The sequence below is a fragment of the Rhipicephalus microplus genome, chromosome 8, assembly GCF_043290135.1.
Source record: "Rhipicephalus microplus isolate Deutch F79 chromosome 8, USDA_Rmic, whole genome shotgun sequence".
Lineage (NCBI taxonomy): Eukaryota > Metazoa > Arthropoda > Arachnida > Ixodida > Ixodidae > Rhipicephalus > Rhipicephalus microplus.
The window spans coordinates 19,525,035-19,547,737 of record NC_134707.1 but is presented as its reverse complement, the minus strand read 5'-3'; the positions used below and the strand labels follow the sequence as shown (position 1 = coordinate 19,547,737).

At 45.4% G+C, this 22,703-nt stretch overlaps 1 protein-coding gene across 3 annotated transcripts in view; it reads left to right on the top strand.

Moving 5' to 3' along the window:
• Window positions 1-15,315, top strand: part of LOC119165240 (uncharacterized) — a 61,081-nt gene extending 45,766 nt beyond the window's left edge. For 2 of the 3 annotated variants that reach the window (XM_075871228.1, XM_075871227.1), the window contains exons 17-20: window positions 728-917; window positions 9,338-9,511; window positions 12,816-12,969; window positions 14,498-15,315. In XM_075871228.1, the coding sequence (XP_075727343.1) occupies window positions 728-917; window positions 9,338-9,511; window positions 12,816-12,969; window positions 14,498-14,872 (893 nt within the window). In that variant the 3' untranslated portion in view covers window positions 14,873-15,315. The remainder of the gene's footprint in view (window positions 1-727; window positions 918-9,337; window positions 9,512-12,815; window positions 12,970-14,497) is intronic. The other variant, XM_075871229.1, reaches the window with a different exon arrangement.
• The last annotated feature ends 7,388 nt before the right edge of the window (window positions 15,316-22,703 follow it).

The following is a 22,703-nucleotide window of genomic DNA, read 5'->3' as shown; positions in this document are numbered from 1 at the left end:
TTTCTGCTCACGGCAAGTTATTCTTTTACTCACTTTTATTTCTTCTTATTTACATTACATTGGTTCTAATAAGGGTTGCTGATCGGGCGATTTGGTCATCCATGAACGTAGCGTGTATTAGCCCAGTACATAAAAGAAAAGGACACGACACAGACGTAGAGATAGGTAGGCGCTAACCTATCTACCTATCTCTATGTCTGTGTCGAGTCCCTTTCTTTTATGTACTGCGCTACTACACGCTACGTTCATGATTCTAATAACTTCCCCTATACATTCCTTGACATTTTTGTGTCACACACACACACACACACACACACACACACACACACACACACACACACACACACACACACACACACACACACACACACACACACACACACACACACACACACACACACACACACACACACACGCACACACACACACACACACACACAACACACACACACACACGTGCGCACACACACACACACACACGTGTGTGTGTGTGTGTGTGTGTGTGTGTGTACACACAAAAGGGCACAACGAAAACTACATCAGAAGAAGACCTCCGAAATAGCCGACCACGGATTCGAACATGGGACCGTTCGCTCTGCTGTTTTTTTTTTTCAGAATCTCGCTCGGGCATTTATTGCATCGCCCTTGTGGTTTCCCTGCGACTTTTTGTCAATTGGGATTCTCTGGAAGTGTAATGTATCACTTGGAAATTATTCTTTTTTTTCAGTCCTAAAAGAGCGAAGCCAAATTCTGGATCTACCAGCGTCTATCACGAAGGACCTGGTGGCGAATCACGGTGGCCCGTACGCCTGGTGGTACGGCCAGATCATGGCTTACGTCTTCCGGCTACAGAACTCGACACGCGAACTCATCGAAGACTTCAAGATGAACCATGACTACAAGCATCCAATTGTAGCGTGAGTTTCTATTGCAAAGTTACATGAAATCTGCGACTAACCATGAAAGCTTCGAGGAGCCCTGAACCACCTCATATTCGGAGTATATCGATCCCTTCCCGCCCTTAAAAGGGCCCTGAAACGCTTTTTCAAGTAACCGTAGAATGAATTCACCGGAAAAGCTCAATCCCTCACGAATTCAACGCCGCAAAAATTTTAAGAATCTCTCCAGTGCGAGTGGAGTTACAAAGGTTTGTCGCATGCTGCAATTGCATTCTCTCTTCTCTCGTCCCGACGAAAGCACTGGAAGCTAAACAGGGAGAGATTGCAGGGCCACAGAAAAACGTCACACGCGCCTCATGGCTTTGAGCACTTTTTTTTCTTTTTTTGCTCTTCGAATGCACCGCTTTTTCGGTGTGATCGCGCGCGCCCGCGTGGACAAGTTGCGGTCTCCCGCGGCGATCTCTGTAAAGAGCGAGCGCGCCAAGTTCAAATCAGCCAATGGCTGATAGATGGGTAATTCACGTGTGATTTTTGGGCATATTCCGCCATTTGTCGGGAGAAGAGAAAGCAATTTTTAGCTGACTGATAATTTATTGTGAATTCCAGGCTGCGTGCTGTGCTATACCATTTGGCTCACGTGTTGTAGGGAGCCTCTACTATTCATCGGCAGCGTATTCTGACCATGCTCAAATATTGTTGCAGGGCCCCTTTAAAAGTGTATTATTAGAATATTTCATAAATTATTTAAAGGACCTTACACGCGCACAAATATTACTTTAATTAAAAACTGCGCAAAAACGGGACAAAGAGAAAGAGTCACAGAACACAAGCGCTTGAAACAAGTACAAGCTTCATCTTGCTAGGAAGCGCAGCCACTATTACAAAAAACACACAACACAAGCGCTTAACTTCAACTAAACGTTTATTGCAAACGTCAGAGTTTATAAAGGGGGTGAAAAGAGAAAAATAATAAAAAAGGTTGACAACAAAAAGCACACGTGCCAGTCCCGTACATTACTATACGGTATTGTCTATCACCCCATCCAAAAAACATAGTTCTTTCCGCGTGAGCGAAATAGAGGGTGCACTAACACACTCAAAATCATCACGTGTCATTTCCGCCGCTTCTACTATCAAACGGGTTAATGAATGTCTGTCCCGATATAACACGCACGTGTTATCGAAATAAGGCACACAACCGCACTCCTTACAGTGGATCGCCAAGTGACCATCGGTACCCTTGTGCACTTTATTGTGGTGTTCTTTTAGCCTCTCATTAATGCATCTTTCAGTTGTTCCCACATAAACAAGACCACATGACAAGGGCACTCTGTGAACAACCGACTGGGCACACTCAACATATTTATTGCGATGCTTAATTTGGCAACCTTTCTTTTCTTTTGAAACAGGACAAGTTTTGTGACATATTCTGCACAGTTTTTCAGGAGCAGACATGACCACTCGGACGCCCGCCTTATTACCAATCTTTTTTAAGATTGTGTGCCACACTATGGATATAGTGGACAACAGCCGTTTTACGCTGCTGCAGGGAAGTGTTATTACGCTGCCTATTTTGTTTCTTTAGGTCCCTATGTAGCGATTCGGCGACGATAATAACCATTCGTTGCGGGTAACCTGCTGCCTTCAGTCGCAAAACCTGATGCTCAAAGCTCTTCTTCATGAGGTGAAAACATGAATTCTTCAACGAATTAAAAATGCACATTCGTGCAACAGACCCCTTTACTACTTTGACATGGGCAGAAGAGAAAGGCAACAGTTGCTTTTTGCTCCTGGGCTCATAAAGCCAACAAACGTAGTCATCCTGAAATTGCAATGAAAGATCTAGGAACCTGAGCGTATCACCATAGGGCACTTCATGTGTTAGTTTCAGAGGCTGAGAAACTGTATCAAGTACTCCAAGTGTCAAAATATCAACACTTCGAAACTCTTTGGCATCACACTTCAAAAAAACCAAATAATCATCCACGAATGGATGGGGTGATAGACAATACCGGAGAGTATTGTACGGGACTGGCACGTGTGCTTATTGTTGTCTACCTTTTTTATTCTTTTTCTCTTTTCACCCCCTTTATAAACTCTGACGTTTGCAATAAACGTTTAGTTGAAGTTAAGCGCTTGTGTTGTGTGTTCTTTGTAATAGTGGCTGCGCTTCCTAGCAAGATGGATCCTTACCAACTGGCCCGATACAATTGTGTATTAAGTACAAGCTTATTGCCTCAAAAATATGTACGAAATTATAAAGAAAGGAACGGGAAAAGTCACTAGGTCGGTACATATAACGATGACTAGAAAGAAACAACTTCGTTGGCCGCCATGTGTTGAGGTAACTTCATTAGGGTGACCAATGCACTAACTCCTTTTCAAGGGCGGCGATTGAAGCATCACAGACGCAGGCATTCTCTTTCTTTAGGCATGGAACTTCGCAGATCTTACGCTCCGTCCGCTTGTGCGTTCACGAGAGGAACTCCTTCGTCCCATATTAAAACTGTTTACCATCCAAGTAACGTGTACTAACTGGTTGTTCAAGATAGACTTTTACAGATAATCTGAGTGTATGTTTACCACTTCCATCTTTACTGTCATCTGTGTCATGAACAGACAGTGTCTTGAAAGAGGCACTGACATGAAATTTTTCACTTACCGTTTTTTTTTCCGTCAAAGGAAAGATCAACCACCCGAGAGTGTAGAAAGTGTACCGGCAAGCGTGAGTTCGCCATCAAAACTTAATTACAGCATGCTTTTAAAAGGTAGTTTTGGTTCCTACCCTGCCCTGAAGTCACGGATAGATGGATGAATGTATCCAGATGTGCCCTTTAGATCGGGTCGTGGGATCACGCCACCTAGCCATAAAGTTAAATGCTGTCACTATGTTAGCCGCCGATCAGTTAGCCTCGTCTTCGTCACTTCTACCCGTTTAAAGTCTATTTTGCCTTCACTGCCCCTAAAGCCCAATGCTTTGAAAAATTTGGTGCCATTGTCTTCGACTATAGGGCGGAGCCCTTTACAGAACATCTTCAAATGTTCAGGCGTTTCCTCCTCCTCTCCACACGAACTACATATTGTATCTGTGCCTTCGTATTTGGCTCGGTACGTCTTGGTTCGCAACACTCCCGTTCTAGCCTCGAAGAGCGGAGAACTACCCCAAGAATTATCGTAAATCTTTTCCCTTGAAATTCCTTGCTTAAAAGATCGGTACGCCTCCAGTGATGATTTCGTAAGCATTCCCATCTTCCACGTGTCCCTTGATCGCTGTTTCCTTCTCCTTCTTCTTAACCGATGTTTCCTTTTGGCATGGTATTCTGCTGTTGTCTAAATACTTGTTTGACAATTTTCGAGTTCGCTTCCTCCATTTATTATTAAGAATATTCGTGTACAAGTAGCGAAAAGCTTTTCTAGCCCAATGCTCCTCTCCCATTTTTCTAGATCGCTCCTCAAATTCTATCTTGCTGCTAGCTTCCCGGCACTTAAACGATGTTCATCCCATGTCACCCTGTACTCCCTGATTTGAGGTATTCCCGTGTGCTCCTAAAGTAAGTCTACCTAGGTCACGTTGTTTAATTTCCAATCTTGCTCGAACTGCTGATTCCATGCACAAGACCGCATAGCCGAACGTCAAACCCAGGACCATGGCACCTTTACAAATCCCTCTCACAACGTTATACCTACTGTGCTCTATTTTTTATTACAGCTGCATTTCTGGTGCCCTTAGTCTTTACGTATCTTTCACGCTCCCTTAGATACTCAGCCTCTTTATTTATCCAGGCACCCAAATATTTGTATTTATTCAGTATTTCTAGAGTTACTTCTTGTATTTTACGCTCGCTGTCTTTGTTATTACTAAAAATCACGATTGCTGATTTTCCCCCGCTGAACTTCAAATTATCTCCCTCGTTGCCACAGATGTCTATCAATCTCTGCATGGCTGTACCCTTTAGATCGGGCGGTGGCTAGCGCCACCAAGCCGTAATACTTAATGAACAAAAAATAAGATTTCTTTTTTTCCTTTAAGTAGTGAGGTTGAGGATTCGTACTTTGCAGTGAAGGGTTTAATTTTCACTCGTGCCTTGACTTTAGCCACCAATCAGATAACCTCCTTCTAGTTATTTCTACCCGCTTAAAGTCTACTTTGCCCTCCCTGTCCCTAAACACCATTGTTTTGAAAAACTGCGCCACCATCCTGAACTATAGGGTGAAGCCCTTTACAGAACATTATCAAGTGTTCGGCAGTTTCTTCTTCCTCTCCACACGCACTGCATACCGTGTCTACCCCTTCTTATTTGGCCCGATATGTCTTGGTTCGCAATACTCCCTTCCTGGCATCAAACAGTAGAAAACTACCCCGAGTATTATCATAGATCCTTTCCTTGGCAATTTCCTGCTTAAAAGTTCGATAGATCTCTAGTGTGGATTTCTTAATCTTGCCAATTCTCCACGTATTCGTCTCAGCTTCCTTCGCCTTCTTCTTAACCGATAATTCTTTTTTGTTTGGCCCCCTGCTGTTTTCTAAGTATTTACCAGTCAATTTTCTGGTTTGCTTCTTCCATTTTGTATCGACATTCTTCATGTACAAGTAGCTGAATACCTTCCTAGCCCAACGCTCCTCCCCCATTTCTCTCAATCGCTTCTCAAATTTTATCTTGCTGCTAGCTTCCCAGCACTGAAATGATGTCCATCCTTTATCACCTTGTACTCCCTGATTTGGTGTATTCCCGTGAGCTCCTAAGGCAGGCCTACCTATTCCACGTTGCTTAATTTCTAATCTTGCTTGAACTTCTGATCTCATGCACAAGACCGCATTGCCGAACGTCAGACCAGGAACTATGATCCCTTTCCATATTCCTCTCACAACATCATACCTGTTGTAATTCCACAGTGCCCTGTTTTTCATTACCGCTGCATTCCTGTTACCTTTAGTCATCACGTATATTTCGTGTTCCCTTAGGTACTCGGCCCCATTGCTTATCCATACGCCCAGTTATTTGTATTTATCTGTTATCTATAGCGTGACCTCCTGTATTCTAAACTCACTACCTTCATTGTCATAAAAATCATGACTGCTGATTTTTCCTTACTGAATCTGAAATCTAACCTATCTCCCTCATTACCGCAGATGTCCACCAATCTCTGACAATCTTCCTTGTTGTCGGCCATTAGCACTATATCATCTGCGTACATCAGTGCTGGTAGTGCCTGATCAATGAGTTTTCATTGTTTGACGAAACAGAGGTTGAAGCCCAGTCCACTTCCCTCTAATTTGGCCTATAATCCTTGTAGGTACATCATGAATAATAAGGGTTACAGGGGACACTCCTGCCTAAGCCCCCGTTTTACCTCTGCAGGCTTGGATACCTGTTTTTTCCAATTTATAACTAACTTGTTACCTTTATAGATAGCCTTTAAAAGATTAGTGACTACATGTTCCACGCCTAGTGTGTCCAGTATTCCCCACAATTCCTCTTGAACCACGCTATCGTACGCTCTCTTGATATCCGAAAATGCTAGCCACAGGGGCCTGTGTTCCTTTTCTGCTATTTCGATGCACTGCGTCAGTGAGAACAGATTGTATTCCAACCTCCTGTGTTTCCGAAACCCATTCTGCAGTTCCCCAGCACCCCCTCATCCTCTATCCATGCCTGCAGTCTTTCCTTTCCTTTATAATCTGCATCGCCAGCCTGTTGACCACTGATGTCACTGTTATAGGACGGTAGTTGTTTATGTCAGCTTTGTCCCCCTTTTCTTTATACATCATGCTCATCCTGCTAAGTTTCCATCCTTCGGGAACTTCACCATGATTATTGTTTTGCAGCCGATGGATGAATGGATGGATATGGCTGTACCCTTTAGATCGGGCGGTGGCTAGTGCCAGCAAGCCGTAATACTTAATGAACCAAAAACTAGATTTTTTTCCTTTAAATAGTGAGGTTTAGGATTCGTACTTTTCAATGAATGGTTTAATTTTCACTCATGCCTTGACTTTAACCACCAATCAGATAACCTCCTTCTAGTTAATTCTACCCGCTTAAAGTCTATTTTGCCCTCCCTGTTCCTAAACCCCAGTGCTTTGAAGAACTCTGCGCCATCTTCCTGAACTATAGGGGGAATCCCTTTACAGAACATTATCAACTGTTCGGCAGTTTTTTCTTCCTCTCAACACGCACTGCATACCGTGTCTACCTCTTCGTGTTTGACCCGATATGTCTTGGTTCGCAATACTCCCGTCCTGGCCTCAAACAGTAGAGAACTACCCCGAGTATATATCATAGATCCTTTCCTTGGCAATTTCCTGCTTAAAAGTTCAATAGATCTCTAGTGCGGACTTCTTAATCATGCCAATTCTCCACATATCGGTCTCAGCTTCCTTCACCTTCTTCCTAACCGATAATTCTTTTTAGTTTGGCCCCCCTTCTGTTTTCTAAGTATTTACCAGTCAATTTTCTGGTTCGCTTCCTCCATTTTGTATCGACATGGTGCGAGCAGTGCCGACTTTGTGCGAGCAGCGCCACCAGGCGGTAGTATGTGGAGGCGCAGGTTTTTGTGACGTATTCTCGTCAACACGTCGCTTTTTCGATCGTCTGCTGCGCGCCACACGAGCGGCAAGTGTCGCCGCAAGGAGGCTCAACGTTAGGATGGCATCACTTTGGTGCTGGACACTTTGGACACTTCCTGTGAAGTGGGATGCGATTGGCCGTTTGGCTGTTCGCGCCTAAGCCGCATCCGCGCGGAAGCATGACCAAGGGCGCCATTGGTGGGCACCCGTCGCAGGTTTGTTCCTCGCGACCCCGATCGCCCTGGTATTTGTGGATATCGCCGTTCCTGGTGGCATGGAAAACATTTCATAAAGTGTTTATGACGTGAAATAACTTGCGATTGAATAAACAGACGCTTGAAGTGTGCTACTTCTGCAAGACAAGGTTCGTTTCTGAACCACCAATGAGATATCCAGCCGTGATGGCAGGCCATTTTGCAGGTGAACAAAGAGTGGCACCGACCGTCTCAGCGAATTAGCCCGCTTCATTCTCACCCTTGGTCTTGACACCTAAACCGTCTAGAAATGCAGTTGCACGTGTAAAAGTGCCATAAAAATGTACTAAGGTTTATCGAGCTAGCAAAGGGAGGGCCCAACAATCAGCTCAGATGGAAAGCGAGCGGCACTATTGAAAACGTCGGCCTTACTAGGCTTATGTTTGGAGTCGGGAATGAATGTGGGTTGCGCCGACGCTTGTCACTCGCGAAGGCGTAGCTTTGTTGGCACTGTTATCAGACGCCGAAGTGTGGTTGTGTTGGGTTGTTTATTTTATGCTTAATACGATACGATGTTCTCAGAGCGTGCAAGCTGAGGTGCCGTATGCGGGTGGAGACCGAACGCTGATGGCTCGTTCTCCCCATGTGTCGGGAATCATCGCACGCCGCGTGCGCCGCCGCACGCCAAATCGGATGCCGAATCTCAACATGTGTCGAGCGCTTTTTGAGGCGCAGGTTGTTCGTCGACAATCCGATGTCAGCCAGCAACAGCGTGTCGTGCGTGTACGTGTCAGATGGGAACGGAGACAGAGTAAACTCCGCTCAGTTGGCGTCCAATCTACGCCTCGGCCGCGCTAAACAAGGTCAACAGACGCTTGCTTCAGCGCCGAATCGGACGGAAATCGGTGGAACTTGCACCTGTTTTTTTTTCCGTTTCACTGGCACAAGCCAATTCACAGGGTGAAATATTGGCGCCACGACGACAAAGTCGCAATCAAACGATTCGTTTGCCCTCTGATAAGCGTATATATTGTATACATTCGCGTGCACGAACACTATAATTCAGGCTCCGCTAGCTCACCTCACAGGTGCGCTGGATGACAGAGACCGCACGGCGCGAGCAGACAATCGAGAGGGCGACGCGGAAGTGCTACTTTTGTGCGTCCGTGCTTGACGTCATCACAACTTGTCAGAGTGCTGCGTGAAATCACCAGGATTAGTATGGTAGCTTGACGTCAAGTTAGTGTCGAATTTGGTGTGTGTGTGCCGCGAGAAATTCGACTTTAATATCAAAATGAAATATCTTATCGGCAACTACTAAGCACCGCACTTGTTCAGAGTCCTCCTCTCTGTTTACCGGAGTTTCGTATCGCAGACTAAAGTTCACCTCTGACAAAAAAAAAAAAGGTGTCAGTACACCTTTAAAGATAGAGCGTATGTTTAGTTCACGTCCCGTTTGCTTAGCTACTCCAGCTCTCACACTCGTTTGTAATTGTGCGTGTACAAATATTTCGGGAGGGGCAGGAAAATTTGTTCTAATTCCTCCCGCCCCTTCGCCTAGGCTACACCTATAGTTGATGCGTAGATATTCTTCAAATGAGTACACCTATGATATAAAGATAGCGTTTAGGTTGTCGACGTTTGTGTGCTTTTTTTTTCATGTTGTTGTCTTACAGTTTGCATATTCGGCGCACGGACAAGAAGAGGGAAGCAGCGTTCCATGACGTGGCCGAGTACATGCAGCATGCTGAAGAGTTCTACAGCTCCCTGGCGCTCAGGGGCCAGCCAGTCCAGAAGCGTGTGTTCGTCTCTACTGATGACCCAAAAGTAATTACCGAGATAATACGGAAGTAAAAAAACATTTTGTAATACATAGCAGAGTAAAAAAAAAATATGACCAATGTTCGGGAACCATTTCATGCTGCAAGGTGGTTAAGGAAAAAAGAGATGAAATTTTATGGCGGAAACCCGGTGACCTAAGTGGTGCGGATACCAGGCTTATAGCTTGAACTAGGAACTATTGGGCCCTCGCGGACGCATAGAGGCGTGATATTAAGAACATTTTTTTGACAGCTTGAATATGTTTATTATAATCGAGCGGTACAGTGTTAGCGCGCATGTTTAACAAATGCACTGCATTGAAACGATCCTGCTCTGTAGAGTTATGCAGGCGAAATACAGATTTATTGCTTGGTGCGGCGCTCTATAACATTTGCTTGGTATACTGCAGTAGTAGTACCCTTCGTTGATTGATATGTGAAGTTTAACGTCCCAAAACCACCATATGAGTATGAGAGACGCCGTAGTGGAGGACTCCGGAAGTTTGGACCACCTGGGGTTCTGTAACGTGCACCCAAATCTGAGCACACGGGCCTACAACATTTCCGCCTCCATCAGAAATGCAGTCGCCGCAGCCAGGATTTGATACTGCGACCCACGGGTAAGCAGCCGAGTACCTTGGCCACTCGACCACCACGGCGGGGTAATATTACCCTTCGTATTTATAGTAAATGTAGGTATGATTATCATTATCATTATTATGAATATTATTGTAAGATATCATAACCGAAAATCTACGCAGAGTACAACAATAAAATAGGAAAATGATTGACTGTTTAATACGACCAATAGGAGGAGATGCCTGCTTATATCCATAAGAAATCAATAGAAATAGAAGATGCACGTGCGAGGGTAGACACAATATCAATGGAAAAGTAACTGCTAAATTAAACGAAACGCGGGCAGACACAAACTATAAACAATGGGAACGGCAGTTTATGCCAAACACAAACGCCGAGTGCATGGGCATAGAAGTAGCAAACGACGTGAGGCAAGCACCAACTTAATAAATCAATGTGCATGCACGGCATTTTCGAATCTCGCCAGTAGTTTGCGCTCCACGGCCGCTAGCAATGGGCTTGCGTGTTCCCTCTAACAGTGGACCGTACTGTACAGCAAAATGCTGCCACTGTTCTCAGACGAAGTTTTGTTATATATTTGTCTAGGTGTTTTTTGAAGTAATGATTGTGGCGGGTAAACTCAATATTCTGAAAACTGCGAGACTATTTCACGTGCAACACCCATTTACTGTCTTGATGGATATAAACGCCAACAGCGGAGCACAGTCTTTCGGAACCGTCTAACACCAACGCGCCTCATTCGTCACTAGGACTATGTGCTTTCTACCGTTGTCAATGTACTCACTGTTCCGATTCTACACTGCATCGTAGACAGTCTGTGCTGACAGCGTGAAAAAAAAAAGCATCAAGCCCATATTGTCTGAAAAATGTAACTTGTCTTGACTGTTTGTACGCGACGAGATGCCACCTCGCGTCCAGAAAAGAACGTTAAGATAAACAAACGCAACTGTTACTTTCTTTAGCTTATTTCGTGTTCAAATCTAAAAAAAATTGAATGTCACTCACATTGAGCGCCCGGAGAAAAGTCGGCTGGCGTGCAGATGAACATTTCGGCGATATTAGAGCTATTCGAGCGATACGCTGAGCCGCCATCTTGTTTGGACAGCAAAGTAGCCTGCATCGTTTTCGTCTACGATGCCGTCTTCTCGAAGCTGTCTATTTTGCCGGCTTTATACGTGAGCTTTTGAATGGGACTCAAGGCGGCCGCCGTCCGCTTAGCCGTCTATTTAGCAGTCTGCAATTAATATTGAAACATACCCACTGCAGTGCACGTGGATCCTGTTCTGGTTGACGCCATCATACCGCCAGTGCTTATCATTTCGAAGTCAAGCCTGGCACCCGGAAAGCACGCGCAGTGCGGTAGCACCAGCGAGACCTACATTAAACGACTACGGTGACGTCAGCTGAATGCACAGATTTGCCAAACACAAGACAAAGCATGTCGACCTTCAACCGGACAAAATACCGCGCTTTCAGTCGTCGGCGTTTCTTTCCATCGGGACAGAACTCGGGATGTTTACAAATAGTGTTTGTGAGACAGGCGGGGTTTATCATTTTTTTTTCAAAGGCCGTTAGGTTAATGTACGGTGACGAGTGGACGTTGAAATATGACTTTTCTGTAATTGTGTGACTGTCAACATTGAGACCTCCTCAAAAACACCAAATTTCGGTAACGCGCAGTATATTTGGTGAATGATAGATCGAGCATGTAGCACGTGGACACGATAACCGCTGGTCGTTAAGGGTAACTAACTGGATTAACTGGATTCCCAGAGAAGGCAGGCGGGTTAGAGGGAGACAGAAAGTTAGGTGAGCAGATGAGATTAAGGAGTTTGCGGGGTATAAAACGGCAGCAGCATGCACAGAACCAAGTTGACTGACGAAACATGGGAGAGGCCTTTGTCCTGCAGTGGACGTAGTCAGGCTGATGATGATGATGGTGATGATGATGATCAGCAATGTGCTGTTCAAGTGTTCACTGAATTTTAAGGTACTTTTTCTGAGTCTGTTTTTCTTTAAGGGGTGTATTGCGAAATTCATCATAGACTGCTAAATAGACAGGTAAGCGCACAGGTGCATTCTCATTTCGAGTTGAAATTCTCACGTGGTCGACTAATTGAAAATATTCGAGAAGATGGCATCAAACAGAAGTATGATGCAGGCTATCTCTTTGTTCAAACAAGAAGGTGGCTCAGCGAAATGTTAGGATATCACCCTGATCTTCACATAGTCTTTTCACATAGCCCTGATCTTCACATAGCCCTGATCTTCACATAGTCGTTTCTACACAGACTCTTTTCCACACGTTCAGTGCAAGTTAAGCTCAATAGTTCGTAGTTTTCAACAATAAAGAATATGAAGAAATAGCAATTGCTTTTGTTAGGCCACTCATTTTTTTTTCTTATCTCCTCGCGGATTGGCGCCACGTTCTACATAGGCCCTCCAGATGTTTTCCACAACTCGGATGACTCGGGCTCGATGATGCCCTTTAAGCTGTCAGAGTAGGAGGTTTACAATGCTGTCCAGAATAGCAGCGAAATCTAAATTTTGAAATAGCTTAAACATGTAACCTCTGTTGCTCATTATTGGTTAAAATTATTTCGGCCCCAATTGCACTTGTACATCCTCACGTTGCAGCCTCTAAGTTACCTGCTTTCACCAGTGGGACTGCTTTGTTGCCGGAACTGGATCACTATACAGACTATCTGAACGTAACATGTTTTCGGCGATGCAGGTTTCCAGCGTACAAGGTCATCTCCAACCATCTGGCTGCTCTTGAGGCCTTCGACTTGCAGACTCGAGTGAACAACTCTACTCTCGCTAACGTGCTCATTGACATTTATCTACTCGCCGAGTCAGACTACCTCGTTTGTGCCTTCTCCTCTGGGGTGAGGTCACTGCTTGTTCTCCTGGCGACCGATTCTAGCCATAACTGGTCACCTAATGTTCCAGCTACTAGCGCCTAGGGCATTGTTTCAGTATTGATTCCTATTATCAGTGACCACCACATCACCTCTCGAAAGCAAGTAAAGTGCCCACGAGTATAACGAAGTCACGTGAGGCAGTTTCCCGGGCCCGCCATGTTTGTTTGAACGCCCGCTTCCTGTGTGGGATAAATCGGCGATGACTGCATGGATGGATGTCATCTCGTAGTGAGTGCGTTCCCGCAGTTACTAATAAGACACGTCACCATGAGCCGGTATGGGCCACACAAATTGAATAAATTCACTACTCACCACATGTCCACCGAAAAATGAAGAAAGCAACAGTTAGTCCAACAAGAAGACGGTGGCTGCGGAGATAGTGGATTTCGTGGCTGATGGTTGTTCGGTCTACGGCCTCGCCAACCACTCGCCAATCGGTGCGTCATCGGCGGACTTCTCAAACAGTTTCCAAATCTATTCTATTCTTCTTCCCTTTCATTCCCTCCTTATCTTTTTTCCAGTGGAACAACTGCTGAGGTGCCACACTCTTGATGCAGACAGTTTCGGTGTTCACTTTTTCATTGCCACCGTTAAGAGAACCGCATCCCCTAACGGCGGCGGCAGGAAAACCCTGAAACGATGGTATAGTCCTCCGCCATCGACAATCAGCCCGAATGTCTACGAGAGGTGCAATTGCTTGGCTTCAGCGCGAGTTTATGTCACGGGGCTTCGGGCATCCACGTCGCCTCCATAACTGTCTTAGTTAACTGAAACTTGTCTTGTGCTGAGAGTCAACGTAGAAGCATCAGCTACCTAAAGCCTAGCCACAGCCTAGAAGCCAGGCAGAAAGAACCATCATGACTTAGTTAGGAACTAAAGAAAACCTGGAGGCTACCGATTACTCTTCCGAATCATCCAGTTTCTGTGGTTCAGGCCTTCTGGCGTAGCGGAAGCATCGCCAATATTTTTTTTGCTTTAGTTTTTCTAGAGTGTCATACGCCTACTTCACTCTCCGTATTTTTATTTTGTACGTTCCCCTGAGTGGCTGCATGAGTATTATTCTTTCTGAATTATGTTCAATGCATTCTACACAGTCAGAAATAAGTGCACTTTTAATCAACCAAAACCCTTCAAATCGCGAAAAAACACCGTGATTGTAGGACGCCCATACTGGCCGAACTGTTAAACTACCGGTTAGTCCGAAGTGCCCTACTCTGATTTGTCAGGTACAAAACGATATTTTAGCTAGAAATTTGAATATATGCATTTGTTAGTACCACCGTCTTTGAGGCGCATTTTAACCACGCACATTTCTGTTCAAAACACTCGAGGGCTTGAAATGAAGTACTGCGATGCAGAAAATTATCTTAGAAAATCTGTTTCTAGTCTCGTTCCTTTTTCCCTATAGGTCCTAATGTACCAGCTCTGTTGTTGCTCCAAATGTCAGTTGCTGAGCGATGCCAATGTAAGAAACCCGTATTCGGTCACGCAGTTCTGCCGTGTCGCCTACGAGCTGATGCAAGCCCGCTACGCCGAAACGGGTGCGGACGCTACTCACAAGGCAGTGTCGGTGGACATCGAATACTTCTACGCTTTCGTGCCTTTCCCACCTCGACGGACGTTGTACTGCAACAAACGCGTCTTCCACAACGAGCTGGAGTGGACGCTTCCCGGCGTTCTGATCGAACGGCCCGACGAGTTCATGCCCGTGAGAGAGGCGAAGGAGAAGAGATACGCCGACGGCTTCAACACGGGTCGTCGCGTGGGCTCTCGCGTGGATTACAACCGCATGATGTTTCCGCGTTTTAAGACGGTGCGGACGTACTCCGTCGCGCAGTATGGTGCCTTCAACGACTCGCGAGTGTAGTTTTTTGTGCATAAATAGTCCGATCGAAACTTCAACGCTGTAACTTCTGGTCAGCCATATTCGGCTGCGAGTCGATCGCTTTGACAGTTGATCGCTTAGTCTAACTTAAACGGGTAGCTGGCATTTCGGTTCAATATCATTTAGACGTTCACAGCTGTCCTCAGGGGTGTTTCACTCCAGAGATCGTACTCACGAGTGCGGCCATTTTTTTAAATTTTACATGCGTGGGACAATGTAAGCTACTTGAAGGCTTCGCAACATTTTGATTTATTTGTTTTCAACATATTGCTAACCTTATACTAGGGTTTCTAAAGCAGTCAGAGCAAAAAAGTAGAACATTCACTTTAGAACTAAAATCAAATTGCGCCAGAGCAGATTTGCTGAACAAGCACAAATGGAGAAAGGGTAAACATGCACGAAATAAATAAGCAGTACACACGCTCTTCGTGCCATATAAATTTGAAAAACAAAAACACCGCCATATCCACCAAATGAATGGTGTTAAAGGAGCTTGCTCGGAGATGCACGGAACGTTTCTTGGCGAGGCCATTCCTGAAGCAAGGCTTGTTAACGAGCCGGCGCATTATGCCTACGTGACGACGTTGGTGGGAACGTTCCACGACTGACACTGCACAGTGTTGGCCACGTCGATCGACACGTTAAGCGCCGGCCACTTTAAGTCATACTGGTCGCTTCCGTGAGTCAAATGCCCAACGCTCATAAATGACAGACGTGGAGCAATCAGGCATACTTCAATGGGGTTAATAGAAGGCAGGGGAGGGTCTCGGAAGGATATCGGTACCTGTGCGTAACACTACAGTGTCTAGAAATATACTAGACACTGTAGTAACACTTAAGGTAGGAACTTGTCACGTGCTGTTTTGCCTACGAAGCGATGAGAACAAAGTGGATGCAGTCGCGAAGATCCTCCTTTCTCTGCTTGCATGCCTGACGGTTTTTTAGATGCGAAGCATCTCTTGCTTGGGTCTATGTCCCGCGGCGTAGGCCGGCGTCCGCACTCACGCTATGAATGAGCTACTACTTTCCTCTCCTAAGCTTCCCCCTCTCGCCTCGGAACGCTGACGCAGGGAGCATCTAATAACCTACGCCTGCTTCCCCCGTCCCTTTTTTCCCACGCTTCCTCGCAACGCCAACGCAGGCAGCGTCCGCTAGCGAGCTTCTTGCTTAAAAATATGACTGCTTGCGCTACACAACCATTCACTGGCCAACGAAAAAAACTGTTGCTCGCAGTAAGTTTTTTCTGAAGGTGCTCCTCTCGTTTCCGGGTGGGAGCTAACAGTGCACATATTATTTTTCGTGATTCGTCGCCTTTCATTATGAAATAGAAAACATAAGCCCGCATTTAAGAAGTAAAGATATAGCAGCTGAAAATAGTGCAGCTAGATGTTTTTTTAACATGCCTATACATAGATATGACTAAGCAATATTTTGAAAATTTTGCAAGTGCTTGTTAAGGTATGACATAATAATTATGACTAGCGAATTGAGACTCACCAAGGAAGAAATTGCCCCGCCGCGGTAATCCGGTGGCTAAGGTACTCGGCTGCTAACCCGCAGGTCACAGGATCGAATCCCGGCTGTGGCGGCCGCATTTCCGATGGAGGCGGAGATGCTGTAGGCCCGTGTGCTCAGATTTGGGTGCACGTTAAAGAACCCTAGGTGTCGAAATTTCCGGAGCCCTCCATTACGGCGTTTCTCATAATCATATGGTGGTTTTGGGACGTTGAATCCCACATATCAATAAATCAATGCAGGAAGAAATTAGTACTGCTGGCTTTAATCTACTGGGAGCAATACGTGTCAGGAGTAACGCCATTACTCTTTCAACTACGGAGCCACTGAATACGGCAGTCCTAAATTGGGCATGCCATACTATGGATCACAGCAGGCGGGAAGGTTGAATGTGCAGTTCTCAGTAAAGTGGCTCACATGATCACGTGAAAGGAAAGAACGGGGTATATCAAAGATAAGACAAAAATAGAAATGAAGGAATACTAAGAGGTGGAGAACGAAAACGATTAGAAGAATGAGAGAAAAGAAACTAAAGAGAAGCAAAAAGAGAAAAGGAATAGAAATAAGTATGAAAACAGTGAGAAAGAGAAACACGATTTCATAAAAAACGTATACAAAAACTCATATAAGAAGTTAAAAGAAAGAAAAGAAAAGGAAAGGTCATGGCATATCCACGACGTGAATGATGATGAGTGAGAGTAACAATGGAATAGTTTGGTGTTACCATAAGCCACCATTGACTTTGACTATTCACGCATGCAAATAAGTGACAAGTGGTTTACAGTTATGCACAACGTTTATTGATCAAAAGTGGTACGTTGTGTGGAGTTGCGAATTTCATTTTGTCTTTATTTTTACTGCTTTGAGGTGTCGAGTATAAGCTTGAATTTCAAGAAGGCGAGGGCTGGCCATGTTTTCACGGTGGTTGTTGGTTGTTTCCCGTCATACGAACTGCTTCGTGGAGCATATCGAGCCATCATCTACTGCACAAGCCAGTCGTTGATTGTGGCTATTATCGTCGTCGACATGGTGTGTAGTGGGCACCTTGCATTGGCTGTGCCGTGATGGCACCAAGAATAGATGCGGCCTGTCGTCTTAAGCATCGTCGTAAGCATCGTCATAATCATCGTCGTCATCGTCAGTGGCAGCTGCGGCGCACAACACCAACGGACAAATCTCGACAATAAAGAGCTTTGCCCCTAAAAAACTCAGAAAACAAGGCAGGCCATCCAGCTTCACTCTCGTTCAGGCCTGGCATCGTAATGTGAAGCTGGCTTAATTTTTTAATCGTTTTGCGTGATAGTTGGGGCGCCTTGTATAGGGCCACCAGAAGAGCATGGCGTCACACAGCACTTGTGAGTTCGAGCAGCTCGTCGTTGATCAAGGAATAATGTATGCGTATCATATGGCGTCCCACACATTTGCGCCCCTAGTGTCCTTTCTCCTTTCCCTTGTTTTGCGCACTGCGCATCAGATCACGTATTCGTAATGGCGTCACGACTGGTACAAACCAGTTGACGCAGAAAACGTAGGCCATTTTAGTAGGAAACGTGGTTCACTTCATTGCTCAAATGCTATCGCGAGTACGCGCTATCCACCGAAGCGGACGAATTTTGACACCAATGATCTTTGCACCGAAAATGGCATCAGTAAGTTCAAATCACCGATGTCATTTCCGGTGACCAAAATGAGGCAGCCGGAATTCGGAGGCTGCAGGGGAAAACTGTGTAAGCAGGCATTTCATTTTTTTTTTCAAGTAAGGGAATAAGCTACATACGCTGCATGCCTTTTCAATAGGTTCATTCCCTGCTTTACACTGTTGCTATTTTTCAATTTAGTTTTAAACATTTGTGATTTTTTATTTTTCGTGTGTGGCTGCCTAGGTTTCTTTGGCTTTAACGCCTTTGCCCCAGTTGGTTTTAAGATCAATTATTCAATATTTTCACTTATTTCTTATCGGGTTCGTACTTTGTGGTGCAACGATTTCAGACTGCGTGGTTACCTTCGGTTGATTATGCGTTGGGCAAGCAATTGTCACGTGATATTCATCGCTTTTTTCTTCATGTTATCTCTGTTATTTCGACGTGTGTCTGCAAAAGGCCCTGCCTTCAAAATAATGAATCAGTTGTGAGTTCAACGCTGTATATGTGTGTCCTTCCTGAAGGTTCCGTCTTTCTCTGCGCTGGTAAATATACCTTAATCATGAACAAACTAGCCCTGGCAGCAGTTTTAGAAAGGATTGTATTGTCATCAGCATATATGTGAGAGTTCACACAAACGAAGTGTACACCGGAGCGAGCCAACAAACCACTCCGTAATATTTGCAGCTGCAATTATAGAAAACGCCAGCTGGTCCTTCCTGAATACAATGCGTGGCCTTCCTGCATACACCAGAACACAGCGAGCTCAGAGCGCGCGGCCATATTGAAAAGCTCGTCGTGCCATCTGTTGCAAGTGCAGCGAAGCAACACCGAGGCACTGCCACGCGAGCAGACGCTCCGCAAATCGAACGCGAAACTGAACAACCCGAGTCCGGCACTAAGCACGTTTCGCGCTCTTCCTCTACTGGAATTTTGTGCTGATTTCGTGTGAAACGTCCAGGAGACCTTCCCGAAAGCACGTGCATCGCAGACTACGGAAGCAACTTCATAGGGTACATACTATTGCGATTAAAAGAAACGCGAATAGCGGAGAGCGTTATTTTCGACTCAATCGCCCTGTGGCGTGCCTTGGCTGTGGCAAGGCAGAATTGGTGCTGTAAGCCGTCGTCAACGTAGAGCTAGAATCTCGCTCCAACTTGCTCTCATTCACTGCATGTGTTTGTCATTTCCCACTCATGCCGGGCACTGGGAACACACACGCGGTGCGAAAGTGCCAATTAGGACAAGATTTTAAAACACGGTGACGCCAACCGAAAGCACAAATTCGCCTATTGAGTCAAGGCATGCCGCAGTTCGACTGAGTCGAAAGCTAGGCTTTTCGCGCCGTTCACGTCTCGGTGCATCGCTTTAGTACGCCGTTACGATTGTATACGTGCGCGGTGCTTTCATCCTCGCGTAAGTCGTATTATGTCCTACTACTGGCATGCAGCCGGCGATAAAGTACGGCAATGATTTGGTGCCGCATACTATACAGGGATACTGCGCCGAAATCGCTGCTGTAAAGCGGAACAGCTGGCGTCACGCTAAAACGCAATAACATATTTACTCGTACACTTTTAGTGGACTCGTGGTTTTTCCTGCTGATTGCAATTATATCCACTGGCGGCGGAGCTCGGCGTTTTTTGTTGCGGATGGAAACCCGTGGAATCGGAAAACACCTCGCCGGAACGATTGCCGCATCGCGTTGAGATCTTTACTTACAAAAATGAGTTTGGCCTTTATGTTCCCCACGAGTCACCCATTAGTCACCCATCAGTCACCCTAGTCACCTTCCTGTAGACTCGACCTTTCTGTAGACCTCGTCTGAAGACTTTCTTCGGGTTTTATGCAGACGCCGAGCATATGGCAAGCAGACTCGTGTGATAATGTGGACCCTGTGAGTGCGCGTGTGGTTGCGTATATTATATACGTATATATCTATGCAGTCTGAGTCATGGCGCACTTGATAGGAATAACTAAGTGAATAACTAACCACCAGTAATACCTATACAGACCTAGCCTACAGATGTTCTGCAGACGACAAGCGTACTTGTCTTTTAATGTGGGCCCTGTGATTGCATCTGTGGATGTATATATTAGGTGCGGATATATTTATACATCATGTTTCATGACATATTCCATAAAAACAACTTAATGGGTTTCACCTTCCAATAACCCGTCAGTCACCCACCAGTCACCCTGGTCTACTGACTGTCTGCAAAAATGCTGCAGCTTTTTTGCAGCCGCATGCGACTGCCTGTCAGATGGTAATTCAATGTCTCTAATTGAATGTTTGATGCACATTTGGCAAGTACACAATAAGAGATATGTGTACTTTACGGCAACCTCACAGCCGCCATAATTTTGCACGTATTCTGTATACGCGTAAATGCAAATTTTCGAAGCATAGGAATTTTCCTAGCAGTGCTCAATTGCTGGTCAAGAAGACACGGCTATCTATGTGCTTGGAGTTTCCTTAGCTGTTGTTGCTTGTATGTGTTAGGCACTCGTTTAGTGAGTGTATGGGCGTTACACTACCCTTCGATGCTGTATGTTCCCTGAATGTTTGAGCTGACGCCAATGGTAGTTGTTACTTTTTAGGGGTGAAGCTCCTTAAAGGGGCACCCGTTCGTCCCCTGTAGTCTTAGTCGTAGTGTGCAACAAGTGTTAATTTTGACCTGCAAGGTGGTGCCGGTGGGAGATTTCTCCTGTGCTTTGTTGAACAATAAAAAGTTCGCGGCGTACGCGTTAACTAAAAGTCGAATGCTCCTGTCTCTCATTCCTCATTAGCAGCTATTGGCATGTTCCAGTAGGAAACGTTAGTAGAAGTAGAAATGCTAAAAGCCGACTTCTGCTGTCTCTCATTCCCATTAGCCGCCATTGGTTACCTCCAAGATAGTGCCTGGTGAGATTTCTCCTGTGCGTAATTAAACAATAAAAAAATTTGTTCGAAACACCATTGATTGATGAAATAAACCAACGAAAAGAGGCCAGATGTTTCTAAAGCAAAACAAAAAGAAGACGCCGGCTGCTTAACGAAAGACGCCAGGTGTTTTTCATCGGGCGAATAATTGGAAGAAAATTTCACGGTATTATTTCCAGGAGCTTCGCCCAATCTCATCATCATTCACCTCGTGGACCTGTCGTCAATTTTTTTTTCGTTCATCTGTGACAAAATGCCGTCGATATTCTGCAGAAATGCTGCAAAATTTCTGTGTACTTTCTGCAGACGTTGCGCAGTTATTCTGCAGGAATGCTGCATCCTCCGCGGCTACAAATTCTCCGCAGACTTTCTGAAGAACGGGTGTACGAATTACCTACTCGAAGGTGCCAGGGGGTGACAGAAAGTTTGTCGCTTGTCTACATATATTCCGCATCCCACGTAACTGTAGCTCAATAAAATTCCGGTAGATGGCGGCAGGTGTTTTTGTGAGAAGACAGTTCTGAGTAATATCTTTCTCTCGCGCTGGTTTTTTCATCCGAAGACGGCACAGTGGTACTGAGAAGACTTCTTTTAAGCTGGCGCAGCGTGAACAGGCGCTTTTTTTTGCATTTTAAAAACTCAGGGCCACTGCTTGCCACGCTATCGAGGCCCGCCTTGGCAGTTCAAAACAAATTATGGCGTGTCTGGGAGCGAGAGTATACCGCCGAAGGCGCCTGGGTGCGAGATAGGTGTGCTCTCGTCTATACTGCTCGTTAATATACTACAGCCAATGTTTGTCAGTGCTGCGTTTGCAGATATGACTCTTTCCTGTTGTGTATAGCCTTTATTTCGGTTTTGTTCTGTCCGTATGAGGGGCGTAGCTAAAAGGGAGGCTCCGGATGTCCTGATGTCCCATGCCTTTGATTATTGTTATTAATTTTCGGACATACACTTCGAAGCTTATGATTGTTTATATAAACGTAATTATTAGCTTCATTGCCCAAAACATACACACCACACAAAGATAAATGAGCAATATCTTTGTTGTCTAATGTTGGTGTTATGAACCTAATAACTGGGAATTACCAAATAACCCGAACCAGTGCCTTGCTTAGGTATACGCTCTACACTCACGTTGAATCGTTTTAGCACCGTTCTATCGTTTCTCGCCGTTTTGCACTAACGCTACAATCTTTTGATTGCCTTACCCCTCGTGCCTTACTTCTCGCACCTTTGCAAAAAGCAGTGCCTCTCACTGCTAGCACAACGTACAGAGCTGCTGACAACCACACTAGCCTGTTTTCATCAGGCTTATGCTGCTTTCTTTCTTGCTTTCTTTCTAAGTTTTTCTTTCTGCGACCAAGGTGCACTCAACAAGCCATCTCCATATTTCATAGCACCAGCGAAAGACGAAGTCAGCGTAAACCCAGTATTAACCAACCAGCTTCAAAGACAGGCCTTTCTCAACAGCTGCATGACCGCCTTTGCTCAGTCATCAACCATTGCCTCTTTTCGATCGGGGCTACAGCCTCGATTACGCCCCGTTAATTGAGTGGTCACTCTCGCAAGGCGACCTGCCTTGGGAGTGTGGTAGTTATCGTGCTTCACTCCACACCTCGAGGTCGCAGGATCGAATCTCGGCCGGGGCGGCCGTATTTACATGGACGCCAAATTCTAAATTCTTATGTGCCCGAATTTAAGGTACGCGTTCAAGAAACACGGGTGTAATCTAACC